We start from the raw sequence: 26734 nt of genomic DNA, 5'->3' as shown, positions 1-26734 counted from the left end.
TGATCACTCTTTTGCCTCAAACACAGTAGGGGAAGGTCCACCGGTGACTGTCTGTGCTTGTATTTTGAGTCATCTGCGACCCCCTGGCCTCTCTTAGGCTGCTTTAAGCCAAGAGTGTGATTTTCATTAAAGCTAGCTGCTAACTGCACGTGTAATGTGCAGTGCTCAGCATCAGGCTGGAAGCAAACCAGCGAGGACACCTGGGCAGCTCCGTAAGGCCGCCTTGTTTACACAGGGAACACCTTGACTGCCAATTTGAATAGTAAATATTAGCAAGACACCTACTTTCTTTACTTTAAGATCAGCGCAAACAGTGGCTTGCATTTCTCCTCTGGCACTCTGGAGACTCACCTGACACCCCTCCCTCTCCCTAACTTCTGAGTCAGAGGCCCCAGGAATCCGACTTGGACAAAGACCAACGAGCAAAAGTCAGATGGAGCAACATTTGGGGACAGTTGAAAGAAAACATTCTGTTCAATAAAAATTTTTCATGACACGTTAAAGAGCAGTAAGGCAAACTTTATTCTGGGGGGCGGGGACTACAGCGCGGTTTTTGTAGAGGGGGAGAGACTGCCCAACTCCTAAAGCAATAGAGAGCAGTGGGGATTAGCAGGCAAGGAGCAGGTTGGGGGTCAGTGGATGGAAAATGAGTAAGAGGAAATGTTAAGGGTAAGGGGGGATTCTGGCTAAACCGACCTAAACTGACCTAACTGGATTCTTGCCCGGGTGATCAAAGGTCGCGTGGGGGCGGGGTGGGGCAGGGAGTGGAGAATGACGAACCCCATCAGATTCTAGGGTGATCAAACATCGAGGATGGGGGATTCTGGCTAAACCAGCCTAGCAGGAGTCTTACCAAAATTGGACGATGTGGAGATGAACACGGAAGTCCAAAAGTCAAGGGCTAGTGGAGAAAGTTCAGAGTTTGGTTCAAGAGAGACTGTCAGGACCCAGGACAGCGGGGTCGGTTTTTCGCTTCCGCCCGCCGGGAGGCTGCGGACACCGCGAGCTGCCTGCAGGGGGCGCGCCCGGGCCTCCGCGCGAGCAGGCAGCCGGGAGCCGGAAGTGCGGAGGCAAACACCGAAGCCCCGGACGCGCCGGAAGCCAAGAAGTGGGCGCTAGCCCGGGAGGCAGGACCTCGCATAGAGGCGCACGCTGACCAGGACTGGACTCTGCCTGGCGGCTGGCGGCGGCCCGGTCCTACCCGGAGCTCTGAGGCGGCGGCGGGCGGCCTCCCGCGGGTCGGGAATAAGCGATCGGGGCGGTTCCCGTCGCCAGCGAGGCCCGTGTGAATGTCCCCGCGTCTCCCGGCCTCCGCGCCCTGCAGGTTGGCTCTCTTCTGGTCGCTGCCAGGGCGACACAGAGGCCCCCTAGGACAGAGCGGGCTCGCAGTCGGGAGTGCTGGGCACATCACTGGCTGCCCGAATTTCCCCAGCTCGCCCAGCGCGGCCCCTGTGCTTCTGGGGTTTGTAGTCAGCAAGACCTGGTAACGAGACCTGGCTGCAGCTTCCAACTTTTTCGTGACCTTCTGGAAATCTCCAAGTCTCAGTTCCCGGTGTGTAAAATGGGCTAAGTAGTATCTGCCTCGGGTCGAATAAATGTGCACATTCACTGATGGTTGTGCCCGTGCCTGCCGTTAGCCATGCTCGCAGCCCTGGGGGTGACTCATCACTGCCTGAATTTTGACAGATGTGAGCCCGTGGGCAAAGGGCTGCCCTCTGTGGGGCAGCTTAGGATGATGGCCGGCTCATTTTTTTTTCTTAAGTTGTACACAGCCATTCTAGATGAACAATAAATGATCAAGTTGTGATCCAGAGAGGAATCTCTTCTTTTGGCTGAATACCCGTTCTAGGTAAACCCGTGCCCCCTGGAGACCCACCTGTAGGGGAGCCCGGAGCTGCTGTTGGAGCTGACTGCTAGGCGGAAGGTAGAGACCTTCCTTGAGTCACAGGGTGGGTGGGGCACCGGGGCTGAGGTGGGACCAGGCAGAAGACAGGTCACGTGAGAGGAGAGGCTGGCTGGGCCTTTCTGGGTTCCACATCCAGAAGCCAGGCACAGTTGTCCCTGATCCTTACTGCTGGTTAGAAAATGACCAGTCAAAAACCTTTGGATTAAGGGATGTCAGCCAATGAAATTTTATTGTGAATTAAATGGCCTCAGGTTTCTTGTAAGTACACCGAGAGAGAGAGGAGAGTGAGAGAGAGAGAGAGAGAGAGAGAGAGAGAGAGAGAATGAGACTCTGGAGAGATTCTTGAGATAGTTTAGGGGTAGGGTAGGCAGGGCATCCTGGACACACGGAGCATCTGGGGTAGGGAGGTGAAGGGGGCGTGGCCTCCTTCCTTTCTGGGGGTGGGGTGTCCATCCCTCCTGTTCCACTGGAAGCATTTCTGCTGGGCCTGCCTGTCTGGGCCCAGGGCCCTGTGGCGCGTCATGGGCTGCTTCTCCCCAAGCCCTTCAGCCTGCCCACTACCACGCCTCCCTGGCTGCCCTGCAAATGGTCTGAGTCTCCCGGGCCCTGCTCACCAACTGCCCTGACCAGTAGTTGTGGCTGATGATTAGAATTCACAGGACTTTGTTCTTCTTTGTAGGAATGAACGCTTGACTCCCAGGACAAACAGGCCTACAGTCCCTGGTGTGATGAGAATGTGGGATTTGTTGTCCTGAATTAGAAAAGCAAGGCAGTAACCGTGGGCCCTGACTCTGCTCACCAGTGATGAGAGAGATGGAAGCCTTAAATTCTGGGGATAAAAAGAGGGTCCTTCCCACCTGGATGACAGCCCAGGCACCTGAGCGGAGGATGAGGCTGGGGAAGACCCCGAAGAGGAGGAAAATGGCCGTGGTGGCTGCAGTGAGGTGGGATGACTTGGGGCCAGGGTGCTCCTGGGGAATCAGGAGGAGGGGGAGGGACTTGGTGACGTCACGCTTTCTGGGGCTAGGTCCTCCAGTGTTGGCAGAACAGTGAGGTGGGTGGGCGATTCAGTCCAGGTCTCTTCAGCTCTTACGAAGCTCACAGGCTGCGTTAGGGGGGCTTTGTGAACTCTCTCCACACAGACAGACAGACGCCTCTGCCTCCTGGTGAATGTCCACCGTCAGGCCCCTCAGCTCCCAGGCGTGGCTCCCGTTCTCAGGGTTACACACATCAGCCAAGCTGTCAAATATCAGTCATCTAAAATGCCCCTCCCTTCATGTGCAACAATAACCATGACCAGTGGGCAGGATGAGTGGGCCGGGCTGTCCAGCCTTCCTGTGTACAGATCTCCTGCGACAGGAGCAATAAGCCACCAGGCCAGCGTGAAATCAGAGGCTGGGGGTGGGCTAGTCGGGCTGCCCGCGAGGGTTTGTCCCTGAACTCCCCTGATGGGGCACTGGGTGCTCAGTGCTGCTTGCCTGGCTCTTCCTTTGTAAGAGTTCTTTAAACAAAACTAAACAAAACAAAAAAAACAAACCCTTTTAATCCTTGCCTGAGGATATGTGTATTGATTTGAAGAGAAACATCGATTGGTTGCCTCCTGTACCTGCCCCTACCAGGAGTCGAACCCGCAGCCCTTTCGTGTATGGGATGGCACTCCTGCCACCTGAGCCAGCTGCCCAGGGCTCAGTGGACTAGCCGCCCTCTCTGATTGTCACAGCCCTCTCATGCTGTGCTCGTGCTTTCAGCTGGGCGCCAGGCAGGCCTCCGCCTGATGGTCCGTTTACTGCTCACACCTAGGGTGTGTGTGTCAGTTTAGCTCCCAGGAGTGGCCATCATGCCCTATTTCCAGACGCCCCGGGCCGTTGGCAGAGGGTGGGAGACACTCCCGTTGCCTCCAAGACCTATGCCGGTCAGTGGTCACAAGGATGGAAGTCTCGCTGGTGCCTTAAGGATGCTGCTGCTCTCATCCCCAGCGGGAAGGCCCAGGGATGTGGCTCTCTTGCTCTCCTGTGTCCTCGCGAGGCCCGAGGGCCGTCTGTCCCCGTGGGCAGCGCCGTGCCTTTCTTTCAGACCCCCCGCGGTGAAGACCGTGTACTGCATGAATGAGGCCGAACTCGTGGACGTGGCTCTGGGGGTCCTGATCCAGGTAGAGTCAGCTGGGTCTGTTCTTACTCTTCTGACCGCACGCTCCTCAGCAGCCGAAGCTCACCCTCCGTTAATGTCATCGCAACGGACGCCCTGCGTTCTCGGGCAGCCCTCTCCCCTGTCCGCCCTTCCCCCACCTGCCCCTTGTCTCACAAGTCTCCTGGCCTCCCCCACCCCTGGGATCTGTGCACGGGGAGGGGTGCCCCCCTCTGTGTGGGGGTGGCTCTTTGTGCCGGGGTGAATGCAGGGGGGACAGGAAGTCTTTCACTGCTGCCACTCTCTGAAGGGTCTCAGTGGGGCGAGGTGACTCTGGGCTCCGGCACCGCCGGGCAGGGCAGCGCTGCGGTCCCCTGGCTTCCCAGAGTGAATACGCATCGCAGCACCTTACAGCTGGGCAGCACTGTGTCACTGACCGGGCGTTTTAACACGTTACGGTCTCATTTAATCCTTGCAATAACCCGGTGATACAGGTTTTTAGATACTGTTATTCCCATGTTACAGACAAAGGGTGGAGGCTCAGGGACTTTCCCTTAGTTGCATGGCCGTGCGTGAAGGGGCGTAGGCCACACTCACGCTCTGTATCCTGTGCTCCTGTCATTGTACCCCGCCCTCCCAGACAAGCTTTTCCTATTTATTTTTCTTTTCTACTAGGTATTCCTTAGGCCCTGTCTCCTTCCTTCCCGAGTTGGCCTTGATTTCTTCAAGAGCTGTGGGGAGGTGGTGGGGAGGGCAGCGGGGGGGAAGGGGGGTACAGCGGCCACTGATTCGGGAGAAGTCACATGCTGGCCGAGGTTTACACAACTGACCAGGGAAATAAATCATGTGTCTCGCCTTCAGAGCCGAAAACAGGAAAAGGCCTTGGAGCAGCTGCCTCTGGCAGGCACTGATAAACCGGCGCTGTCCCCCACCTGCCCGGAGTCACCCAGTTCTGGCAGCGGGAGTGAGGCCGAGGACCATGGGAGAGGTGCCTTCCACTCAGGCCCCAGCCCTCCTGGGGGACCCCAAGGCTCTGGCCGTGCCTGCAGCAGGAGCCCCGAGGAAGAGGAGGAGGATGCGTTCAAGTACGTCAGAGAGATATTCTTCAGCTGAAGGACGGATTCCAGCACTTTGTGTTCAGAACAGTTCGAGGAAGCGGGGCTTTGGCTCCTTGCCAGGGGCAGCTCCCAGCTCCACGCCCTTGGGCTGGGGGGACGGCCCTTGGAGCGGAGAAGCAGTGGGGGGGGGGGGGCCTGGAGCCGGGAGCCGCGGCCGTCAGCATTCCCGTCTGCACCGCGTCCCCTCCCCGCTCTGGGGTCAGCCATCTGACGTGGTCAGTTACCCAGTGCCGGGGACAGTGAGGTCGTGGTGGTCGAACTTCGTGGCATCCAAGAATCGTGTTAATAATTTTCAAACAAAATAAAGTGTGGCTGCTAGAGTAAATGCACGGGAACTCTCCAGTTTGGTCAGCGCCGTCTCCCTTAAGGGGGGAGTCTGATCTGAAAAGCTTCCCTCCCGAGGCAACCCGGCACTCCTCGGGCCCTCCCTCGGTGGCCCCAGGCAGGCAGACCCCTGCTGGCAGGCAGGCCTCCTCCCCTGAGCTGCCTGCCCCCTTCCTTCTGCTTGGCGGCCTCCGCCTTGATCCCTGGACACTCTTATGGTGAGACAGGACCCCAAAGGAGACGCTAAAGACGAGAGATTGTGGCAGGGCCCATATTATCTTTGTATTGAGTGTGGTATATGACAGATGTAGGAGGTGACCAATGGGTGTGTAGGTTTTCCAATATACAGGCACTGAAAAATACAATTCCCAATGCCCAGGTTGTCCTTGGACCGTTTCCAAGTCCGGGTTGAGTAGTGAGTAGCGTAGCATCTGAGGAAAAGTTCAGTCCCGTTCTCGTTCAGTCCAGTTCCCCCTGCCCGGGGTTCGGCGTGTTCTGCACCTGAACCCCCAGACCCCCCCCCACCGGTCAGGAGTGACCGGCCAGCCGACCCTCCTGCAACGTCTGGCTGCGGGTCCAGGGAAGCTGCAAGCCACATGAGCTGTCTGCAGTGACTCCCTCAGATCCCTCCCGCGCCTCTGGGAGTGGTGTCATGGGGTCGGGGGTGGGGGGAGCTTGCTAACCAGGGCCCCGAGGACCCTGCGGTGCTCTCTCTCACTGTACCCCATTTGTTGCCATAAACCTTCCCTGGGTTTCCGTGTGGCCTGTGGCAGACCAGCGTGGAAACCTGGCCCTGTGACGGGAGGCCTTCTCCCCCCGCCATCCTGAGAATCAAGGAAGAATCGCCTGCTTAAACCGGTTAATCAAAGTAAAAATTCCTGTGACAGCGTGCAGCATAGTGTTAGTGGTCCTGAAAGACAGGCAGCCCAACAGTGAGAGGCCTCAGGTGTGGCTGCCCTTGCTGCCCGGCCTCTGGACTCCGGTGACCCTCCTCGCTGGGGCCTGCTGGAGCTTGAGGTCAGCAGTAGCTGTGAGATGGCGTGGCTGAGAAAACGGACCAACCCACGAGTCCCCTGGCACCTTCTCTGAGCATCGTTCAGACTGAGCCCTTGCAATCAAGCACGTGAGCCTTTCGGCAGGACTAGAAGTTCTCTAGCTTGCTCAGCCCGGTGCCCTCTCCCTTCTGAGGGAACACGACTGTGGCCATCAGCAAGAGGATGAGCGAGGCCTGGGCAAGGACCAGAGCTAGACACCCGGGCCCCAGGAGGGGCAGGCTGACCCACTTCCAGGTGGAGGTGAGGAAGAGGCCCAGGCCACCGGAGAGCAGGGTGGAGGCCACCACCAGGAACCACACCGCCAGCTGCCACTCTCCCTGGTTACTGTTGCAGCGGGCCAGCAGGAGGGTCTGGGAGACGAAGAGGACGAGGACCGGGGCCGCATACACGCAGACCCTGGCCAGGGCCAGCCCAGCCAGGGGCACACCCAGGGCCGCCAGCTCTGGGGACGTGTAGCACTGCAGGGAGTCGGCCGTCTCGTTCCACAGGCAGAAGTTGAAGAAGCCGATCCGCAGGTTGGGCAGGTCGATGAGGTTGCCGGCCTCCAGGATGAGAGCGTAGAACAGCAGGAAGAAGGTCGTGGCCACGAGGACCATGATGCCCAGGAACAGCAGCTGCTCAGCCCACCTTGACCTTGGGCTGAACATCTTCTCTTGTCCTTGGCAGGGCCGCCCTCCTGGCAACCTGAGGGAAAGTCACACGAGTGAGGGCCCAGCTCTCCCTTCTGCTCTTCACAAGCTCACGCTCTCCCTTCTGGAATTCCGTAAAGGCCTGGGGCCAACCCCCATCCTCACACCCTCCCCCACACCCTGCCCGAGAAATCTGAGGCAGCCTGGCGCCGGAACCCAGTCAGCAGGCGCCTCTCTGGGCTGAGTTCAGGAGGACAGACGGGCTCTCCCAGGCGGCTCTGAGAACCTGGAAGGTGCAGTGTGGACACCGCAGGCCACAGGAGACATTTGTGACGGGGTTTCTCAGACCCTGCTGAGGGTGGATTTGCCTAGGGTGAGGGACAAGGCCATTGCTGAAGGCAGAGACAGATGCTGAGGGTCCTGAGCACCCATGGGACCACCTTGGAGCTGTAAGAGTGGCCATATCACTGGGCCGCAAACCCGTCAAACCAGAATTTCTGGGGTTGGGGCAGGCACTGGCATGCTCTGGAAGCCCCACAGCCCGTTGTGAGGTGAGCAGGGCTGAGGGCCCTCTGTGGAGACCACCGGAGTGTGCCTGCCTGGGGGCCCCTCACGGGGTTGAGATGAGATGCCGCCCGCTGACGGAATCCCATCTACAGTCACTTTTCCCTGACAACAGTAATAACATGTGCTGATTGTAAAAAAATCTTGGAAAAATATGTTTTAAAGGAAAAAATATATTAAAAAGCTTTCCCTCCATCACATATAGAGAACCTATTGTACCTCTGTATTTTTAAATAATAATACCACTGAAAAGAATGCTTTTCTCACTAGAAACTGTGATCACTTTTCAAAGCTGTTAAATGTTCTTCAAAAACATGGTCAATGGCCCCGGCTGGTGTGGCTCAGTGGATTGAGCGCTGGCCTGTGAACCAAAGTGTTGCTGGTTAGATTCCCAGTCAGGGCACATGCCTGGGTTACGGGCCAGGTCCCCAGTAGGGAGCATGCAAGAGGCAACCACACATTGATGTTTCTCTCCCTCTCTTCCTCCCTTCCCCTCTGCCAAAAAAGAAATAAAATAAATTCTTCAAACAAACAAACAATGGTCAATGGTTACGTAATAGTTCCTGTCACAGATTTACCCATTACACTATTATTGGACAAATTGTTTCCATTTTTCGCCATTACAATTGGTAGTCAAGGAAAGTGCTAGTTATCTCACAGTGCAATTACTGATTCAAGAAGAGAAATATTAATACTCTTTGGTGACTCTATGGCATATTGCCAGACTGATCTCCAGGAAGCCTGCTCACTGTGGTATATACAGCCTGTACCTCCCTCACCATTTCTAAAGGATCGTGTCACTACCTCTGTAATCCGAAGGACTTCTCCCAGCTGGCATTTAAAACAGCAGTCGGCACACCATGTACTTAGACACTTTGCACCACGGAACCCAATCAGGGTTTGCACGCTGCAGTGCCTAGGAGCCCAGGGCTGGGGCCGGAACGGCGTGGGGTGTCCTGTCAGTCACCCAGCCAGGAGTGCCAGGTGGCATCCAGCAGTGAGGTGAATGGCTGCCATTGGTGGCCCTGGGGAGGGGCCCCGAGACTCAGGAGACCAACTTCTGAAGGGACCCCGCAGGAAGAATGGTCCCCTCTTTCTTCCCGGGGGCTGACAGGGTGTGTCTGACCACACCCCACATCTGTTCCGCGGGAACAGAAAGGGACCAAATGGGAAAAGGACGCGGTTGAGGCGACGGGGTGTGGGGCAGGTGGGGGAGAGGGCGGCATTCCAGTCCCCAGGGCTGCCATCACAGAATACCCTCCACTGGGAACCTTATGAAAACCAGAAATGTAGCCCGGGCTGCATGGTGCGGCTGGAGCATTTTCCGTGCCCCGGAGGGCTGTGGGTTTGATTCCCGACCGGGCCACATACCTACTTTGTGGGTTCAGTCCCCTGTTGGGGCACGTATGGGAGACGACACATCGATCTTTCTCTTTCTCTTTCTCTCTCTCTGCCCGCCCCCCCACCCCGGCCTTCCTCTCTCACGTGAGGATTAAAAACAAACAAACAAACCAGAAATGTGCTCCTCACAGTTCTAGAGTCTGGATGTCCAAGATCAAGGTGCCAGCAGATTCACGGTCTGGCGCAGCCCGATTCCTGGTTCAGAGAGGTCCCCTTCTCTCGTGTCCTCACACGGCCGAAGGGGCCTGCGAGCTCTCTGAAGCCTTTTTATAGGAAACCTAGTCCCATCCCAGAGGGCTCCACCCTCATGATGTCATCACCTCCCCAAGGCCCCTCCTCTCATACCATCACATTGGGGTTAGGTTTCAACAGACAGAATCTGGGGCAGAGCCTGGGAGACACAAACTTTCAGTCTCTGGCAGGTGGCTCCATTTAAAGGACCCGAGTGAATGCAAATCCCAAGAGGCAAGATTTATCAGTGGCCCAGGGATGTTTCCTGGGGTGAGGCAGGTGCCTATTAGGACAGAAACAGAAACCTGTGCATAGCCAGGACTTGAATCCGCGCAGCCAGCCCCTGACCCCGGGCTTCTGGTTGTGGAATCCCCTCTGGGGAGCTCGGAGAGTGGGGGCCTCTTGGCAGAGGCCCTGGGAGCTGCCCCTGCAAGCACGAGTCTTTGGAGGCCTGAGTCAGTGAAAACCCGAGAGGCCGAGGCCCAGCTGAAGGGGGCTGGGCGATTGCTGGGGCTAGGATGCTTGCTATAGAAAGCTTCGACAGAAATGGAAATGGCGTCTTGAATCCTCAGTTTATTAGACTGGTGCGATGAGAAGTTTTAAGCAGTTCAGGCCTGGTAGGGGCAAAACACCCAACAGGGACACATTTTGCATATGTCACAAATGTTTGTATGAGCCTCTACCTGCATTTTCAGCGGAGCTGAGTGTTTCAGGGTGGGAAGTGGACTTTCGGAACCGGATGCCCCGTTATTGTGCTGTAGGGAGTGAGGTTTGGCTCGGCCTCATGTGCAGAAAGAACAGGTTGGGAGCTGCCTTTGCAAACGCTCCTTCGTAGTCCTCCTATATTAAGGCTGTACATGTGGGTTCAAAAAAAGCATGATGAAGCATTTTTTACTTGAAAACAGGGCTCAGTTGGACAGACTTCTCGGAAGACTGCGTCAGCCGCCGTCCACCGCAGGGCAGGCCTTTGTTTCCAGCTTCCTCTTTTGCTCTCAGCTGACCTTTTGCAGGTTCTCCATGGAGTGGAACAAAATACAAGTGGGGATGGGGAGCCCCTGGTCAGCCGCGGGAGAAGACGGTTCTTCCTGCCTCTCTATGCACTTGAGTCTGAGGCCTGGCACCCGGGGCTCATTCTTAGCTGTCCTGCCCCCACCAGTGAAAAGAAGCATGCGCATGCATTTCTCCATTTTGCCTTTGACCTAATCCTGGAGATTTCTTTGCCTCACCTCCTCCCGCCCCCTTCTCTACCACAGTGGACTTCATGGACCCTCCTTGCCCCTCTTCTTTGGATTCTTAAGGTATAAAATAAGCTGCAGAACTGCCGTTCTCCCGAGGATTTGAGATTTTGTTTTCTGGCACATGTTGTTGCTTTGGCTCAAATAAACCCAAAAAATGCTCTACAAATTCGAACATTTCTTATAGCAACACCTTCCACCAGCAGTTTGGGAGAATGCTGGTCTCAAATCCTCCTCCCCGGGGCCGGACACTCTCAAGTCTCTCATCTGTGACGATGACAAACGACACACCATTGTCACAGTGTCTCTTCCGGGAGCAAAGCTCAGCCTTCCCCAGTGTTTACTGACCACCCACAGTTTTTATCGTATGAAGTACTCTCGGCTCCTTTGTGGTTTTATTTTTTATTATCGTTTCTAGTTTTTGTTTCTGAGTCCGTAGGGTCCCCTTTATAAATAAGGTGGTGACCCTCTTGCTGCCAGGACCGTCGTGACAAAGCACAGCCCATCTGCTGCACGAGGGCTCCTGGTGCAAGACTCGAATTCAGGCTCCAGATCAGAGAGAGTGTCCGGGCTTGCCAAATCAGAGAGAATTGTTGCTTCACAGTCCCAGTCCGGGACGCAGAAGGAAAGTACTCTCAGACTCTGCGTTTGAGGCTGCTTGTGTGTTCGTTTGTTCATTTAAGTTTAAGCATCTCTAAAATTTGCACACTGATGGGACGGTCACTTGAAAGGGACGCAAATGCCGCCCATTTGAAGTTTTGGTCTTGTCAGTTTCATATGAGCAGAGCGGGCATCCAGGGGGCTGTGTCTGGGGGAGGAGGAACATTCTGGCACACTGGCATGGGAAATGCCCCCTGCCTGTGCCCTGTGCTGGGTGTCCGGGCCCTAGGCTGTCCAGGCCCGGAGCCCCCAGGACCCCCGCAGGCGGGAACGCCGGGCTGCATCCCGGCCTCTCTCCGCGTAGGAAGTCTTGCCTGGAGTATAAGGGGCACTCGGGAAGGGCTGAGTGAGCAGGAGGGTCCTGCCTGGCTGGTCACACTCGCCGGTTTACTGAAGATGCCGAAGTGCCGCCTGCTCTCTCCAGGCGCAGAATCCAGTGGACTTTCCGAACTGTCCGTGTGTCTATTCCTGTTCATGGGGAAAGGCGTGGGGCCCCGATGTCTGTCTCCCGAGAAGGCTCCGTACCCTTTCCTCACATGCCACTCATTGCAAACTCGTGATCAAATATCGATCATACACTTACAACTTCTAACTTGTCACTGCTCTGAGGCTTGGCATTTTCACCTTATCCCAATATTTGACGTCCTCACAACACCCCCTTCTCCTCTGCTTTGTCTTATACAAAAGCAACACCCCCCCAAAAAACCTTTTTTTAAAAAATGTCATTCGTCCTGCCTGAACACGTGACGACATTCAGTAATCCGGCCTCATTCAGAGCTTGGTTTATTTCGTCTCTGGTCAGTTACCGGACTTCCCACCTGCACGGCCAGGTCACAGACAATGCCCCAGAGGCCAGCCTTGTAAAGCATGCCCACACAGCCTTTTCTCTTCAATCCTCACCCAGAGGTTTTTTTTAGAAAGAGAAGAAGGGGAGCAGGAAGAGAGAGAGAGGGAGAGGGAAACATCTATGGGTTGCCTCCCCTATGCACCCTGACCCAGGATCGAACCTGCAAGGTGGGTATCGCCCTGGCTGGAGACTGAACCCACAATCTTTTGGTGCAGGGCACCATGCTCCAACCAACCGAGCCATGTGGCCAGGGCCACCTACACAGCTTTCGTGTCAGATGAACACATGGACACCACCAGTGGAAGCCTATTCCTTTCCTTATGTGTTGGGCAAACCCTTATAGCGTGCCCGGCAGAGAGGACTGTGAGTGACAGTAGACAATGTCCCCTGCGGTTAGCGTTCCCTGTCTGGGGTGGGGGTGGGCACTAGACTCTGGAACATTTGAATTCCTCCACCAAGGACACCACCTGTGCTCCACCCGGCACGTGTGTGTGTGTGTGTGTGTTCCGGAGCTTTCTACCAAGGGTGACTCTTGTTACCAAAGGTGCCAGCTTTTCATGGACATTAGCAGTAACTTGCTTCTTTAGGGACAGGACACCTCCTGCTGTTACTGCCAGGTCACCTCTCAGACCCCTCCTGCTCTGCTTCGTGCTCTCCCTTCTCCCCTCAGCTTCTGCCACACGGCTTCCTCGGTATTTTCCAAAAACTTCAGGCAAGCTCAGGGCCCCCCTGCTCATCCTTCCGCCTGCCTGGGATGCTCTTCCGTTCAGTATACACTTCCCTCCCTCACCTCCCTTGAGTCTCTGCCCAAGGGTCCTCCTCTCAGTCAGGACACCCCCGGCCAGCTTTTTTAAACTGGGACAGCCACTCCGCAGCTCCCCGGGCAGCAGAAGCTCCTCACGGCACTGTCACCATCCAACACTCCAACTATTTTATTTATTGTCTTCCCGTCCCCACTAAGATGGAAACCCCATGAGGACAAGGCTTTGGCCTGTGACTCATTTTTAGGTATCTACGGCTGGCTATTTACCTGTCACACTCTATTATCTATTATCCATCAACAATCTATCTTATACTGTTATATCCCCAGCTCCCAGGCCTACCTGGCAGATAGTAGGCACTCAATAAATATCTGCGGCATGCCATGTAAATGCCTGAATGACATCAGCAGTGGCACAGAGAGATTCTCCTAAGCTCCTCTCTTTGTTTATTGACTTATTTTTTTAATCCACCTCTCTGTCCTGGTCCTTCTACTTAAGGACTTCCTCTCTTCATTTTTTTACTCTACCCATTTTCTAAATGTAAGTCTTCCACAAGGTTCTCTTCTTTCTCTGATATGTCACCCAGGCCTAAGGCTTCAAGACGTGAACACTTTGAGACCACTAGAGAGGAAAGACACGTGAGGAGGCAACAGCCGAGGTCAAGGGCGGCGGCTCCTCACCGCCCTGCCACCCCCAGGGGCACCTGCCTTCAGGATGGCCTGCTGGAAAGTGGGTGTTATCATTTTGCTGTGGACAGATGCTACCTCCTTTGTAAACATCGCGGAACAGAAGCTTGAAAGAAAGACACAGGTGGGTTATTGGGTTGTTATCAGTTACCAATTCATCTCCTGGCCTTTCTTTTCTTTAATGATGTAAGAAAGCTGTGTGGGACCACAGAGGGAAAAACTCCCTTCGAGAATTCTCTGTGATCAGTGGAAGGGCTTGAAGAAGAAATCCATTTTGATTGAGGGCTGATAGGTCATTAAAAACAGACCTCAATATCTCTTGAACATCTACTCTGCGCCAGGCTCTGGGCAAAGCACTTCGTGGGGATGACCTTTTTCAGTTCTCTCCAGAACCTAGGGGAGCAGATCGGTAATATCATCTCCCTTTTCCAGAGGGGAAAACTGAAGCTTGGTGAGGACCGGTAACTTGCCCGGGTTCTCGCAGCCAGTGGGCGGTGACGTCAGGCAGGATGGCAGCATCGGGGTGAGAGCCCGCCTCTCCCTGACACACACACACGCCTGCTGAGGTCTGCGAGCGTTACTAATGTCATCACAAGACAGCGTGGAGTCATGGTTCCCGTCATAGGCTCGGCAGCTGTGTGTCCTGGGTTCAAATCCCAGCTCCACCATTTACAAGCTGTGACTTTAGTTACTTACCATCCCTGTGCCTAGTGTTCTCGTATGTAAAATGGGGATAGTGATAGAACTTATTTGGTCGATGTTTGACCAAAATTAAATTATAAGAGGCAATTTAAATACCGCATGTGGAATGTTACCTAGTAAGTGATGCTTGGATTACTCTCCTGGAGAGGAGAGAGATGCCCAGACATGGTCAGCCCAGGACCACTCAGCCTGGCGGGGGTGGGGTTCGGGGGGGAGAAAACCAGTTTTTCAGCAGAGCTTCACTGGAGGACCTGGTGTCCAGGAAGCTGGTCTCACCGATGCTGGTGACGAGGACCCTCGGATGCGGCTGTCCCGTAGGCCTGTGGTGGTTAAGAGCCACGCTAAGGTCACCTTAGCCCTGGCCAGTGTGGCTCGGTTGGTTGGAGCGTTGTCCTTACCCGGGTCCGACTCCGGGGAAGGCACATACCTAGGTCTCGGGTTTGATCCCCGTTCAGAGACAACCAATTGATGTTTGGTTCTTTCTCATATTGTCGTTTCTCTCCCTCTCTTGCTCTCCCCCTTCCTCTCTCTCTAAAATTAGTTTAAAAAATAAAATGAAAAAACGAGCATGAATCTTAGAGCCAGACCACCTGGGTCCCCACAGCTGTTCTGTCCCTTCCCGGCCATGTGTGACCTTGGCCGTGTCTCGGAGTGTCCTGTCCCTGCATCCTCCCTCATAATGCTGTCAGGCGACTGCAGTGGGTCCATGTTAGCCGCGCACAGACCGGCCTCTGCGGCTGCTCGGACGACACGGAGGAGGCTCTGCTGCGATTCCAGGAGAGGGAAGGGAATCGAGGAAGGAGCGAGGGCAGCGAGTGTCACACGAGCAGAGAGAAGACGACGCCCAGGAAGAAAATACGAACAGAATAAGCCAGAAACCTAGAACCTGAGAGGGTGGAGAGCCAGGGCAAAGGCTGACTTACCAGGGGGGCCACCCGCCCTGACTCAGGCCTCGCTGGCCGAACACACCCGGGGGGCCGTGTGCTCGTGGGTGCTGCTGGCTCCGACAGAAATAGAAAGGGAAGAAGAAGGGCCAGGGTGCCTTATTTCCTCCGGCAGAAATGCGACCTCGGGTTTCCCTTTTTTCAAAACTGAGCCACGGCAGGGTTTCCCGAATGTGTCAGAGGGTCAGCAGCCTGGATTTCCCAGAGTACACTGTGCATGTGGACCTTCCATCAGCTCTCCACGAAACGCTGTGACGTCTGGACCACTCAGTTCTTCCTCGAAAATAAAAACAGCTTTGCCAGCAGCGATATGGCACCACGGGCCTGCGGTATAGAGCCAGCAGCGCGGGCCCCACCTCCACGCCCGACAAGCTGCCGAATGAGGCTGTTCCGGTGGTTCCATTACTATTGGCTTGCTATTTGTTAACTTGTTTGTTATGTATTAACCTTCAGCTAACTGATGCTCCAGCTAGGAACAAAGGTCAAAAAAAATTTAGAGGGAGAAAAAAATCCTTAAAAAATGAGACAGTGCCTGTATCTTGGAAACCATCCTCCTTTGTTTTTATTGGTGGGACTCCAGTCAGGTTGTGGGAGGCTAAGGTGCACAGGGCCCCGAGCAGAGCTGAAGACAAACAGCCCTCTAAACTAGGGACTGCCTTTGGCTATGGACTCGGTTCTTCTGCCCCAGCCCTCTCCCTTCCAGTCGTGGCGGAGGCTCCCTGTCCCCCTTCAGCTGACGATCCAGGGTTTCATCTGGTGGCTCCGTCAATGACACAGTGTGGATGACTCCCCGAGTCACAGGCCGGGGGAGTCAGCACCCCTGGGCACACCAGGTACCTGCCTTCACTGGGCTTGTACTCTAGTTGGGGAGACAAACACTCTCTCTATTTTTTTAAAGACAATTATAACTTTTGAAAGAATTTGAGAAGGAAATAAGTATGATGAAGTGGAGGAGAGAAGCCGGCAGGAGGAAGTGCTGTCTAGCTCAGGGGTCAGGGGAGGCCTGGCGTGTGAAAGGCCATCTTTGGGTTGGGCCACGGGAAGAGCCTTCTGGAAGGAGAGCCCAATGGTTATAACTCACCATTGGGAGAGGAAGACCAGGGTGGCTGCAGCCTAGTGACAAAGGAGAGGGGACATGATGAAGCTGGACAGGTGAGCTGGGACCCAGATCCCCAAGGCCGTTGTGGGCCAAGGTGAGAGGTTTGGATGGTGTTCTTCTAACTATGTGCACCATCATCTCACGCCCCTCTTCCCCCAACAGAAGGAGATAGGCCCCAGGTGGTGGGGCTGAAAATGCAGAGGCAGGCAATGAGCTGGGGAGGTGCGCAGCAATGCCAGGTATTATTCAGGACTCGGCTGCCCACCAGCCCTGCTGTAAAGCCTGAGGCCTATGCATGCACTTTGTACCTAAAAGTCCAAGAAAAGTCGGACAAAGGCAAAGAAGAATAGACAGTCACTGAGACCTTGACCCTAAGTTTTGCAAAAGGTATTTTGAGACTTGGCTGGAAAGGAAGGTCAGTTTTCTATGAACATCACCCCCACCCCCACACAAGAGGATGTGGTTCTTACCTGCGAGCTTCTAATGCACGAGAAATGGCTTCTAAACACGTGCAAAGTAACTCAGAGCAAATCACTGACAGATCAGTAGCAGATGCTAAGCGTCCCCCTCCATTCCTCACGCCCGCGTTTGGGAACCTCAGAAAGCAACTCTCCCTGGTTTCCCCTCGGGCTGGCTTTCCGGCGGGCAGGACGACCATTCCTCCTCGTTTTCTGCTGGGCCAGGACTTCGCTGTTAGCACCCCACCGCCCTACTGCTGCCAAGTGGACAACAGGTATCTATCCTCACAGACGTGCTGGGAACCTGGGGGTCACCTCCCAGAGTCCTCTGAGGTCTGGGTTTGGGCTGATAAAGTGAATTCATCTGTCAGGACCCACCAAATGGAGACTGCTCCCGTGGCCTGGCCATGTCACAAACCTAAAGCCAGTCCAGCCTGCACGCACGGGAAACCCGTCACGGAAACTGACGTGCACCGAAATCACAGAACTCCCGCTCGGTTTTAGCTTGCCGAACTGACCCTAGAAAGTAGGTCCTTTGACCTCATAAGAAACCCCACCCCCCACCTCTCAGCCAATCCTGCCCTGTTTCCCTGTTGCCTCTTCTAACATCTCCATGAAACTGGCTTTAGCCCACAATCCCTCTGGAAGAGGTTCCGCAGCTTATGAGGTGCTGGGCTCCCCCAGTTCCTGGATTGTTCCCCCTTGAATAAAGGGCTGAGTAAACGGGTCACTAAACGGTTTTCGCTGTGTCACGCACGTGACAGGGCTGAGGCGCACTGAGGCAGCTGAGTCCAGGGCTACAGGCTCTGTTGAAAGCTCAGGTGCTAACGAGAACACACTATCCATGTGTCTGAGGACCCAGCTCCCAAAAACATTTCTTGTATTTATTGATTCACTTTAAGGGGTATCATTTGGAGGCCTGCCGCAGGGGAGAGTCACTGAAGTAACTGCAGACTCCAGCTCCCTGGCAGATTCCTCAAATAACTGGAGGGCAAATTGGGACCAATAAAACAGAATGTTGGGGGCACTGGGCAGACTGCTCGGGGGAGAGCACATGTCCCAGCAAAGCCACACGTAGGAAGTTAATACATGATAAAAATGGCATTATAATTTAGTGGAAGAACAGGTTTGTTTTTTTTAATATTGTTATTGCTGGAGCAACTAGTAAACAGAAAACTAAACTATTCTAGGTCCTCATGTCACTCACTCCATGTCCCCAAATAAATGGCACAGGGGGCCGATAGGAGAATGTCATGAACAGACAAAAAAATACCTCAAACCAGGTTTGACTTATGAGAGAGAATGCTCTGAGCTTAAAAGCAAACTGAAACCACAAAGAAAAATTGTATGGATTTAACTATTTAAAATATACATTTCTACACAACAAAACAACATAAATAAAAAGTCAATGAGCGTGAAAAATATCTGCAACCAATATGAAATGATTAATATACCTAATATATAAAATGTTCATGCAAACAGATAAAAAAAAGGACATTTGCCCCATCCAAGTAGACAAGAGGTATGAAGAGATGTTGCACAAAAGAGGAAGTGTAAAATAGCAGTTAACTGTGAAAAACTGTTTCTCCTTCTCCATCCTCTCCCCCAAATGTGGGAGGTTTCCCTCCACTTGGCAGTTCTCTGGATGTCCTACAATTCCACTCAGTTCTGACAGCACCCCTCTGGAGAGAGCACCAGACCCCACCAGTGAGGGGCTCGGTTCCACAAGAACCATCCTCCACCTCAGATGCGAAACCCAAGTGTAGGTGGTCACCTGTGTTTCTGACTGACCAGCTGTATTTTGGAGTTTCCCATGAACCCGGCTCCTTGGGTTTGTTAGTTTGTTGAGTGGCTCACAGAACTCCAGAAAACAGATCACTTACTAGATTACTGGTTTGTTATAAAAGGATAAAACTCAGGACCGGCCCACGGAAGAGATGCCTAGGGCCGAGTACGGGGCGAAAGGGGAACAGAGCTTCCATGCCCTCTCTGGCATCCCGCCTTCCCAGACCCCCTCCACCCGTTCACCAGCCCAGAAGCTCTTGGAGCCTGTACTTCAGGGATTTTAATAAAGGTTTCATTACAAAGGCAAGAGTGAGTAGATCAGTGGCCTCTGGTGATTGGCTCAATCTCTAGCCAATCACCTCCCCAGAGGTTGGGGGTGGGGCTGAAAGTTCCAGCCCTTTTATCACCCGATTGTTTTCTCTGACACCTTAAGGGATTTTCCAGAACTCACTTTGTGGTTTGAAAAGGCTTGCTATAGATAAGTTAGACACCCTTATCTGCATTATCACTTGGGAAATTCCAGAGGTTTTTAGGAACTCTGTAGCAGAAATGGGGACAAAGAACAAATACAGATTTAGTAGAAGTCACTGTACCCCATTAACTAACATTAAAAAGCTTGTACCTTAGGCAATGTAATCAAAGATATGACAGAGAAAATAACCTGTGAGCTTCATCAAAACAGCAGACGATGAATGTGCAAATTCTTACAAACTTTCTGAAAAGCAATTTGGCAATCTGCATTAAAATCCTAAAAACGGTCCCATCTTATGGCCAAGTAAATATTCTATTTGGAGGCAGCAATCAGAAATGCAATCAATGATTACTATAGAAATGTTCATCACAGTATTACTTTGACAAAAAATGGAAAGCAACTTGAACGCTCAGCATCAGAGTTAAAATTAAGACACGTCCAGATGATGAAACCCTGTGCAGCTTTTGGAAAAACCAGGTCTAAGGAAATAGTCTGATACCTTACTGTGAGCCTTGGTATCTCTGGATAGTGGCATGATGGGAAGTTGTCCTACTCTTTTTGCATTGAAAATATTTCCACAATTAGATGTTATATTTATGAAAAAGTGAAGTGATAAACATAACCTTAGTGATTAGATCAGGCAGGGAGGAAGTTGGAAAGAATGCCGAGAAAGACGAATACATGCATATCGAAAGGAGAACATCACAGGGATTGAATTGACCCCGAACCCCTGAACTTCAGGGGAGCTGGGTACAAGCAGAACAAATGCATTAGCTGTCATTGAGGGAAGAAAGAAAGAAGGGGTCACATATATGCATGTACTTCTCTTTCTTTCTCAAAGAAGCCTCTGATCTCACAGCTGAAGATGCACACTGAAACTAGGGCAACAGCCCACATTCAAAACAAAAAGACACCAACTGAACGAATACCCCACCGTGAATTTCCATCGAGGTGTGAGAAGCAATAGAGTCGGGTAACACAGGCGCTGAAAGCCTCTTAGACCCTCTGATACTCTTTCTGACAACCTTAATCCACAGTGTGCATTTTTAGGATCTACGGTGTTTCTGCAACTGCCTTTGAGGAACACTTTTAAGACCTGCAGGTCGGTGATCTGCTTTTGCCTGTCTGCCAGTTTCTGATGAACAAGCCACCTCGCAAGCCACAGGTGTTTTGCAGGCTTCTGGGAAGCTGTGAGGCCAATGCTGAAGGGAGGGGAGGGGAGCAGAGTCCAAGGGTAGATCACACAGGAGGAGGAAGGTCACAGACGCCGACCACCAGTAACCGTCCCGTGCCCACTGCCGGGGTGCAAAAGGTCTCAGAAGAAAGCAAACTCCTCTCAGGGAGTAGCTGGCACGAGGGGGAGAGTGCGGGCAGGGTACTTACCGAAGGAAGATGCAGAACCCACAGGAACTCTTGTAAAAGGGAGGAGCAGGAGCTCAAGTTCAGTTGATCGTCCTTTCTTGCTGGCTTGCTAATGTCAGGCTCCAGAAACGTACTGGTAGAGGCAAATGTCAGAGCCTGGGCCACCCCAGGCTTGCGGTGCTCTTCTGCATGTGCCTTACCAAGTAAACAGTTTTTTTTTTTTTAAAAAACATTTGCTGACATCATGGCCAGATGATTTCACTTTCACTTCTTACCTCTCGTACCCGGCGTGACTTCTCAGAAAGGAGAAGAATACCTCTGTCGTGCACCAGACCGTCCTTTTACCCCGAGAGGAGCCTGCCACCCAACCGCAAGATCCTGCAAGGGCCTCGACTGTGTACGTCCAGGAAAGAAGTCGGCCAGGAGGCTCTCAAACCTCCCGGTGATCTAAACTCCAAGGTACACACAGACTAGGATCATATACAGTAGAAACCTTCATGTTTACCTGGTCCAAGCTCCGGGACCCAGGTAGTCCCCTTACTTTTCAGAAAGCAACTTTGGAGGATGGCTGAGCTTCTCCGGACGTAGCGTTCTCAGGGGGTGTGTAGGCTCACGCTGGAGCAGCTGGAACACCTCCCATTTCAAAATAAGAGCTGAATGAGGCTTTTATTTTTGTAATCATGGGGACTCCTGGCCAGAGCTTAAAACTGCTTGCTTTGCTCACATGACCAGTTGGAAATTCCGAGTCGGGGTTAAGTTTGGCTAAATCTGTATGTAGACAGATATGGAGTATTGCTCAATCCTTCCGGGTTTCTCTCTCCCCGCAGATGAGTGCTTTACCTGCTACATATTTTGCTCCATTTGCAGGTCCGTTCAACTCAAATCCTAGATTTGGGTAATGTGACCACAGAGAAAGGAATAGAGGCCTTGGCATCAGGGGGCTGTGCTAGAGATTAGCCCACCATTTAACCTCTGTGAGCATCAGCTTCTCCTCCGCAAAGTGAAAGCAAAACCTACCTTGCATGGCTGCCGTGAGGATGGGAGGTGACGGGCATGCTGAGTTTATACTGGGAACTCGGTCATGGTGGCTGTTCCTATTAAAAGCAAAATTCCCAAGTATCAGTTCAGCTTCCACAATAATGTCTTCCAGGCAGAGGCAACACGAACATTTGGGGGCTAATATAAACTACTGACTTGGCAAACAGGATACTGATGAGTGAAGAAACACAACGCAGAAGAGATAGAAATATGCATTTTAAAAATTTATTCAAAGTTATGATGCATATTAGTTCTTCAAGGGTCAAGTATGCTTCAGAATTTATTATGCAAAAGAGCCATCTCCCGCCCTGCCTCCTTTCTGCTCCTGATGCAAACACTTCTGCTTGTTTTAACTGATGCTTATGGTATTCACCGCAGTTCTCTAAGTAACATGCTTGTGTTAGTACTTCTTGATGGTTTAGAAGTTCCAGGTATAATCTATTGACTCTCAATAGATTACGAAGAACTGGCTTTTTTCTTCCTCACTCCACGTTCCACAGGAGTAGGTCTTATCTCCCTCCTCCTTCCAAACCGATGATAATTTTATGCAAATCAATACTCAGTGTCTACAGCATTGTAACTACGTAAATACAGGAGCTGAGCCATGTAAAAAAATTACGATTTCTTTTTCTTTCTTGCATAACTTTTTGTCTGCCTTGGAGATAATTTCCTTCATTTTTGTTTGTTTGTTTGGTTTTTCAATGTACTTAACACTAGTCTAACCCTCAAATCTTCATCAAATCTTTTTTTTTTCCTGAGAAATTTGTATATATAGTTTCTGACCTCTCCCCGAGAAAGGCCACTGCAGCCTGGGCCGAGGGCCTTGCCACCGGACACACGGTGGTCCTGCTGGAATCCCTCTTCACCGCCGCCATCCTGGGCTCCCTTCCCCTCTCTCCTATGAGGGGTCTCCCGTTTCCAGCATCGGAGGCTTTTCTTTCTTTCTTCTTTATTTCTTTTTTTTTAAGATTTTATTTACTTATTTTTAGGGAGGGAAGGGAGGGAGCTAGAGAGAGAGAGAAACATCAATGTGCAGTTGCTGGGGGTCACGGCCTACAACCCAGGCATGTACCCTGACTGGGAATCGAACCTGCGACACTTTGGTTCGCAGCCCACGCTCAATCCACTGAGCTACGCCAGCCAGGGCTTCTTTATTCTTTACTTCTACTTTTAAACAGGATGGTTCAAAGGTAGACAGAGCATAGAATTTTAGGTTAAGAATAACTTGCCTTTGTAGTTTAGAAAGCCTGGTTCCACCCCATCTACCTTTCGAGTTACTGTTGAGGAACTGAAAGCCGTTTTGCTTTATAGCTTCCAAAATGGTTTCCTCTCCTATTTTCATCCTTGCACCCCTGTCTTAAAAAGTAAAAATGATTGTCATTTCAGTGGGTTTTGGAGAAGGAGCCAAATTAAATGTGTGTTTAGTTTGCCATTTTTAACTGGATTTTTTTTTTTAATTTAAACCCTAGGTGGGTTATTTCTGTCTTTTTTTTACTGGTTCCCTCTGGCCCCAAAGCTGGCTTCTGGTTAGGCTCGTTGCTCTAAACAAATGATGAGCCTCCTCTTAATTGCTTACCACCAAAATCTCCAATGCTTCTGACCACACCCTTAGCTTTGAAATCCTCCACACTCGGTTCCTAACAGATCCACCAAACAGATCCGTTCACCTGGGGAGAACTTCAGAGCTCTCTGTTTTGCCTCTCCTCCTGGGGCAAAACCTCTGAGCCACTGCTGTGCAGCTGAAGGTGGAGAAAGTGACTCATTTCTCCTGGACTGAGTGACACCTCGGCTTGTCCAGCGTGGAGCTGAGTGGCCAGTGGCCTTGGGTCTTTTCAGCTTGCCTCTCCCGGCTTGGAACCTCCACGCCCAATGAGCTTGGGCAAACACCAGGGCTGTTGTTTTCTTGACCTGGTGATTCTGGGAAGAGCCTTTGTCTTCTGGCTGGGTGGAGGGAGGGAGGCCCTGAGTTCTTGTCCCTACTCACTTGGAATTTAGCCTCTGTGTCCTGCAGGTAGGAACCTGAGGAGTGCCTGCAGCCTGCCCCTCCTGGGGAGATTCCATAGCCCTTAGCCCTTGTGGGGGAAGGGCAGTGTGATCCCCATTTTCCTGGCCACATGCTCTAGACTCACTGCTCTTACTGGGATTTAGTAGATTTCTTTGATGAATGTTTCTTCATATGTTGTATGTCCTTAGGACAATTTCCAGGGATGATCTTCTTCTTCTTCTTCTTCTTCTTCTTCTTCTTCTTCTTCTTCTTCTTCTCCTTCTCCTTCTTCCTTCTCCTCCTCCCCCTGTGCCCCTCCTCCCCCCTCCCCTCCCCTCCCCCTCTCTCTCCCCCTTCTTCTTCTTCTTCTTCTTCTTCTTCTTCTTCTTCTCCTCCTCCTTCCCCTCCTCCCCCTCCTCCTCCTCCTCTTCTTCTTTAACCAAGTTGTGGAAATAGGGAGAGAGCATCCAGCTACTGGCTTTTGGACTAGGATCTCTGAGCCTTTCCTGTTTTGTTTTTTTTTAAAGGGAAAAGTTTTAATCGAATAAACAGACCTTTACATAGCATTAACATGAATAAATCTAAAATGACAAACTTCAGAAAATTACAGAGTGAGAAATAAGTGGCTGTACATTTCACCCCTTAAGTTAATCTATGAATTTTGAATTTACTGATAGGTTCAGCTGGGGATCTCTTCATCGTTGTTGTTTAGATTTTTTGTTTTCTTAAAACTACTAAAGCCAATAAAAGTTTATTGAGGTAAATGTTAAGTTACGTTTGCAGATTTCTGATAACAGATACATTGGAAGAGACTTTGTCTCAAATATCTCCACCTGGTTTTGTAGAATGTCAATGGTGGTCTAAAGTAATCGTGAACACACAGCACTCATGTCCTTGATCAGGGTGTCCGATGAAACGGAAATAATGTGTCACAATTAGATTAAACCCCTCTGTATTTAAAAACACTCTTAGGAATTACAACTCTATCAGAACTCAATGAGAACGAACAAAGAATACGATTAAGTAACGGCAGTTAAACTGAATGGAGGTGAATCTAGATTACTCTTAAAGAGAGAAGAAACAGATATCTCACAGTGGGTGTGGACATCAGGGTTTTCCGCTGGAAATCTGAACTGAGCCTGCCAGGGACCCTGTGACCCTGGGTCTCGGTGGCCTCGTGAGAGAACGCTCCTCCTTGCTTTGGGGGGGGAGGTTGGCCGCCAGCTGCCTGCTTCTCCCTGAAGGGGGCAGGTGCATGTGCTGCCTGCAGCAGCGTTTCAGCCAGAGATGTTCGGGGCCCCATCATCCTCTGTGTCCTGTTTCATGCACGTGCATTACTCTTCAAGCCTCTCTCCCCCCTGGTCCTTCAGTTCCCACACTCCTCCTATGCCCCGTCTCCTTGAGGAAGCGGCTGTAGGCTTTCCCTTAGATGAATGTTTTCACCCAAACCATCCGTTATTTAGTATTTCCCTCGAAAGTTGTTCCCGATTTTTGTTTTCTGAGATACCTTTGCCTTCAGTTGGGATCAGAAGGATTGCGATCCATCTTTGATTGATGTCTGTCCTGGAAGATGAGCCCTGACTGAAACCGGAAAAGACCGGCGTTCGGGCTGCCCGTCACATACCGAACCCAATAAGCTGAGACAGGGATTGAATCTTTATGGGCGCTTTATTCAGATGCCCGGTGATCTGAGAAGACAGTGGGTTCGTACCCTAACAGACCATCTTAAATTCCATTTCAAACAGCCCCTTTTTATAAGGAGAAGAAAAGTATAGGTAACAGGTTTGGAATACAGGGAATAGTTAATTGGATTAAAAAGCTGCAGCATTCTCGCCTCCGGCGGTGGTCTTTAGCTGTGTCCTGGGCAGTGGCCATCTCTGGAGCACAGTGGCTCAGGTACCATCTTGATGACCTGCAGTCCTCCTGGGGCACACAGGTGGGACTGTCTGTGGTCTCCTCGAGTCGGGGGGTGGTCATACCTTCAGTTCCTGGAACAACAGCTTTTATGTGCATTGATTACTAAGCTTATTAGCTATTACTGAAACTAAAATTTTCCAGCTCTTGAGTCCTCTGCCATTACGGCCTCTATAACTGGTGACTTGAGGGCGTCACTGAAATAATGATACTCTTCAACCAGGGCAGAAAAGCCTTTGGCCAACTCTTTATTCCTCCTTAAAGTATGTTTGACTTCTTTAAAAAAAATTATAGCAGCGGAAACAGAGGGGAAACCCAAAGGGCTTTGTCTCCAGGAGTCAGGTCACATTGCCAGCACAGCTGGGGAGCTAGCTGGACCGATGCTTCTGTGGCAGCTAGAGGCCCTCCACAGGCCCCCGTTAGTGTCTGGGGGACCAGACCACAGCTACCTGCTCGGAACCCCACGGACTGCTGTACTTCTAAAACACACAAGTGCCCGGCAGCCGGGCCAGACCACCCTCGGGGCAGGGCAAGTGAGGCCTGGCTGAATAAGACATTCCCCTGTTGGCTTCGTTCACTGCTGGCACACACAGGAGGTGACGCTGTTTGTGTGCTGGGGGTGGCAGGAAAGGCTGCTTACAGCCCGAGGTCATTAGCCCGTGAGCTCTGGCTACTCGAGGCCCCACCTGCCACTGCAGCAAACACCCTCTGCAGGAGAGCATGTGAGGGCAACAAGGGTGGGACGTGACGCACTGGAGGACTCCCATGCCCACAGTCCTGGGTGAGGCCCCTTCTTCTGGCCTGAAGTTTCCTTCTGTAGCATTGAAGTCCGACCCTGATCACAAAGGTCACAGGGAACTCCCTTCCCTGTGGGCTCACTCTGCAGGTTAGTGCAAAGGAGCGGAGTCAAAGAAATGGAGGGCGTGACCAAAAGTGTTAATGATCTCACTGAGCAAAATGTCCTGAGCCTTGTCACACACAGTTCATAGGTCATTGCAAGAGTTCTCAGATGGTGTGACTCAGCCACCCAGGCTCCTGTGGCCGGGAAGTGGCCCTGCCGTCCTCAGCACACAGTTACCTTCAGAACGGCACTTATCTCCGCGAATGGACAATATTATTCCACCCGGTGGATTTGCGATCTGCTTTTCCTTTAAACAAAACCTCACTTTCCGCCCTGGTTGGCGTAGCTCAGTGGATTGAGCGCGGGCTGCGAACCAAAGTGTCGCAGGTTCGGTTCCCAGTCAGGGCACATGCCTGGGTTGCAGGCCTCGGCCCCCAGCAACTGCACATTGATGTTTCTCTCTCTCTTTCTCCCTCTCTTCCCTCCCTAAAAATAGATAAATAAAATCTTAAAAAAAAAAAAAAAACAACCCTCACTTTCCTAGGATCGCTCTAGGAGGCCTAGGCCCAGGCCCACAGCCCCGGTGGTCTATTA

The 26734-nt window shown here is 52.1% G+C and overlaps 2 protein-coding genes and 1 long non-coding RNA gene across 7 annotated transcripts; 2 read left to right on the top strand and 1 right to left on the bottom strand.

Annotated features, from left to right (window-relative positions):
- Window positions 1-1099: 1099 nt before the first annotated feature.
- Window positions 1100-5483, top strand: CYREN (cell cycle regulator of NHEJ). Of its 5 annotated transcripts, none has more exons than XM_036010931.1 (4): window positions 1100-1324; window positions 2586-2850; window positions 3980-4055; window positions 4706-5483. In XM_036010931.1, the coding sequence occupies exons 2-4, from the start codon at window positions 2711-2713 to the stop codon at window positions 5141-5143; spliced, it is 654 nt and encodes a 217-aa protein (XP_035866824.1). In that variant the 5' UTR covers window positions 1100-1324; window positions 2586-2710; the 3' UTR covers window positions 5144-5483. The 5 variants fall into 5 exon arrangements, with proteins under 5 accessions (XP_035866824.1, XP_028381906.1, XP_035866823.1 ...); XM_028526105.2 differs by having other exon boundaries at window positions 1100-1552; window positions 4892-5483; XM_036010930.1 differs by having other exon boundaries at window positions 1100-1552.
- Window positions 5484-6232: 749 nt separating this feature from the next.
- TMEM140 (transmembrane protein 140) lies at window positions 6233-20463 on the bottom strand. The gene is made up of 3 exons (XM_028526151.2): window positions 20390-20463; window positions 17744-17755; window positions 6233-7207 (listed from the first exon to the last, which is right to left on the bottom strand). Exon 3 carries the CDS (start codon window positions 7172-7174, stop codon window positions 6614-6616), a length of 561 nt encoding a protein of 186 aa, XP_028381952.1. The 5' UTR covers window positions 7175-7207; window positions 17744-17755; window positions 20390-20463; the 3' UTR covers window positions 6233-6613.
- Window positions 7131-20581, top strand: LOC118497193. Its single transcript, XR_004899728.1, has 3 exons — window positions 7131-7221; window positions 16608-16611; window positions 20390-20581. It is a non-coding gene; the product is annotated as an uncharacterized LOC118497193 (long non-coding RNA).
- The last annotated feature ends 6153 nt before the right edge of the window (window positions 20582-26734 follow it).

The sequence above is a fragment of the Phyllostomus discolor genome, chromosome 10 (assembly GCF_004126475.2).
Source record: "Phyllostomus discolor isolate MPI-MPIP mPhyDis1 chromosome 10, mPhyDis1.pri.v3, whole genome shotgun sequence".
NCBI classification, from domain to species: Eukaryota; Metazoa; Chordata; class Mammalia; order Chiroptera; family Phyllostomidae; genus Phyllostomus; species Phyllostomus discolor.
The sequence above is the reverse complement of the archived record's forward strand: the minus strand, read 5'-3'. Positions and strand labels throughout refer to the sequence as shown.

Bases quoted from the DNA above. Each gene is read 5' to 3' on its own strand.
- CYREN (XM_036010931.1), top strand. From the start codon at position 2,711: ATGAGAGAGATGGAAGCCTTAAATTCTGGGGATAAAAAGAGGGTCCTT. The intron at 2,851-3,979 runs GTGGGATGACTT...CCTTTCTTTCAG, and splicing joins GCCGTGGTGGCTGCAGTGAG to ACCCCCCGCGGTGAAGACCG. The intron at 4,056-4,705 runs GTAGAGTCAGCT...CTTTTCTACTAG, and splicing joins CTCTGGGGGTCCTGATCCAG to GTATTCCTTAGGCCCTGTCT.
- TMEM140 (XM_028526151.2), bottom strand. From the start codon at position 7,174: ATGTTCAGCCCAAGGTCAAGGTGGGCTGAGCAGCTGCTGTTCCTGGGC.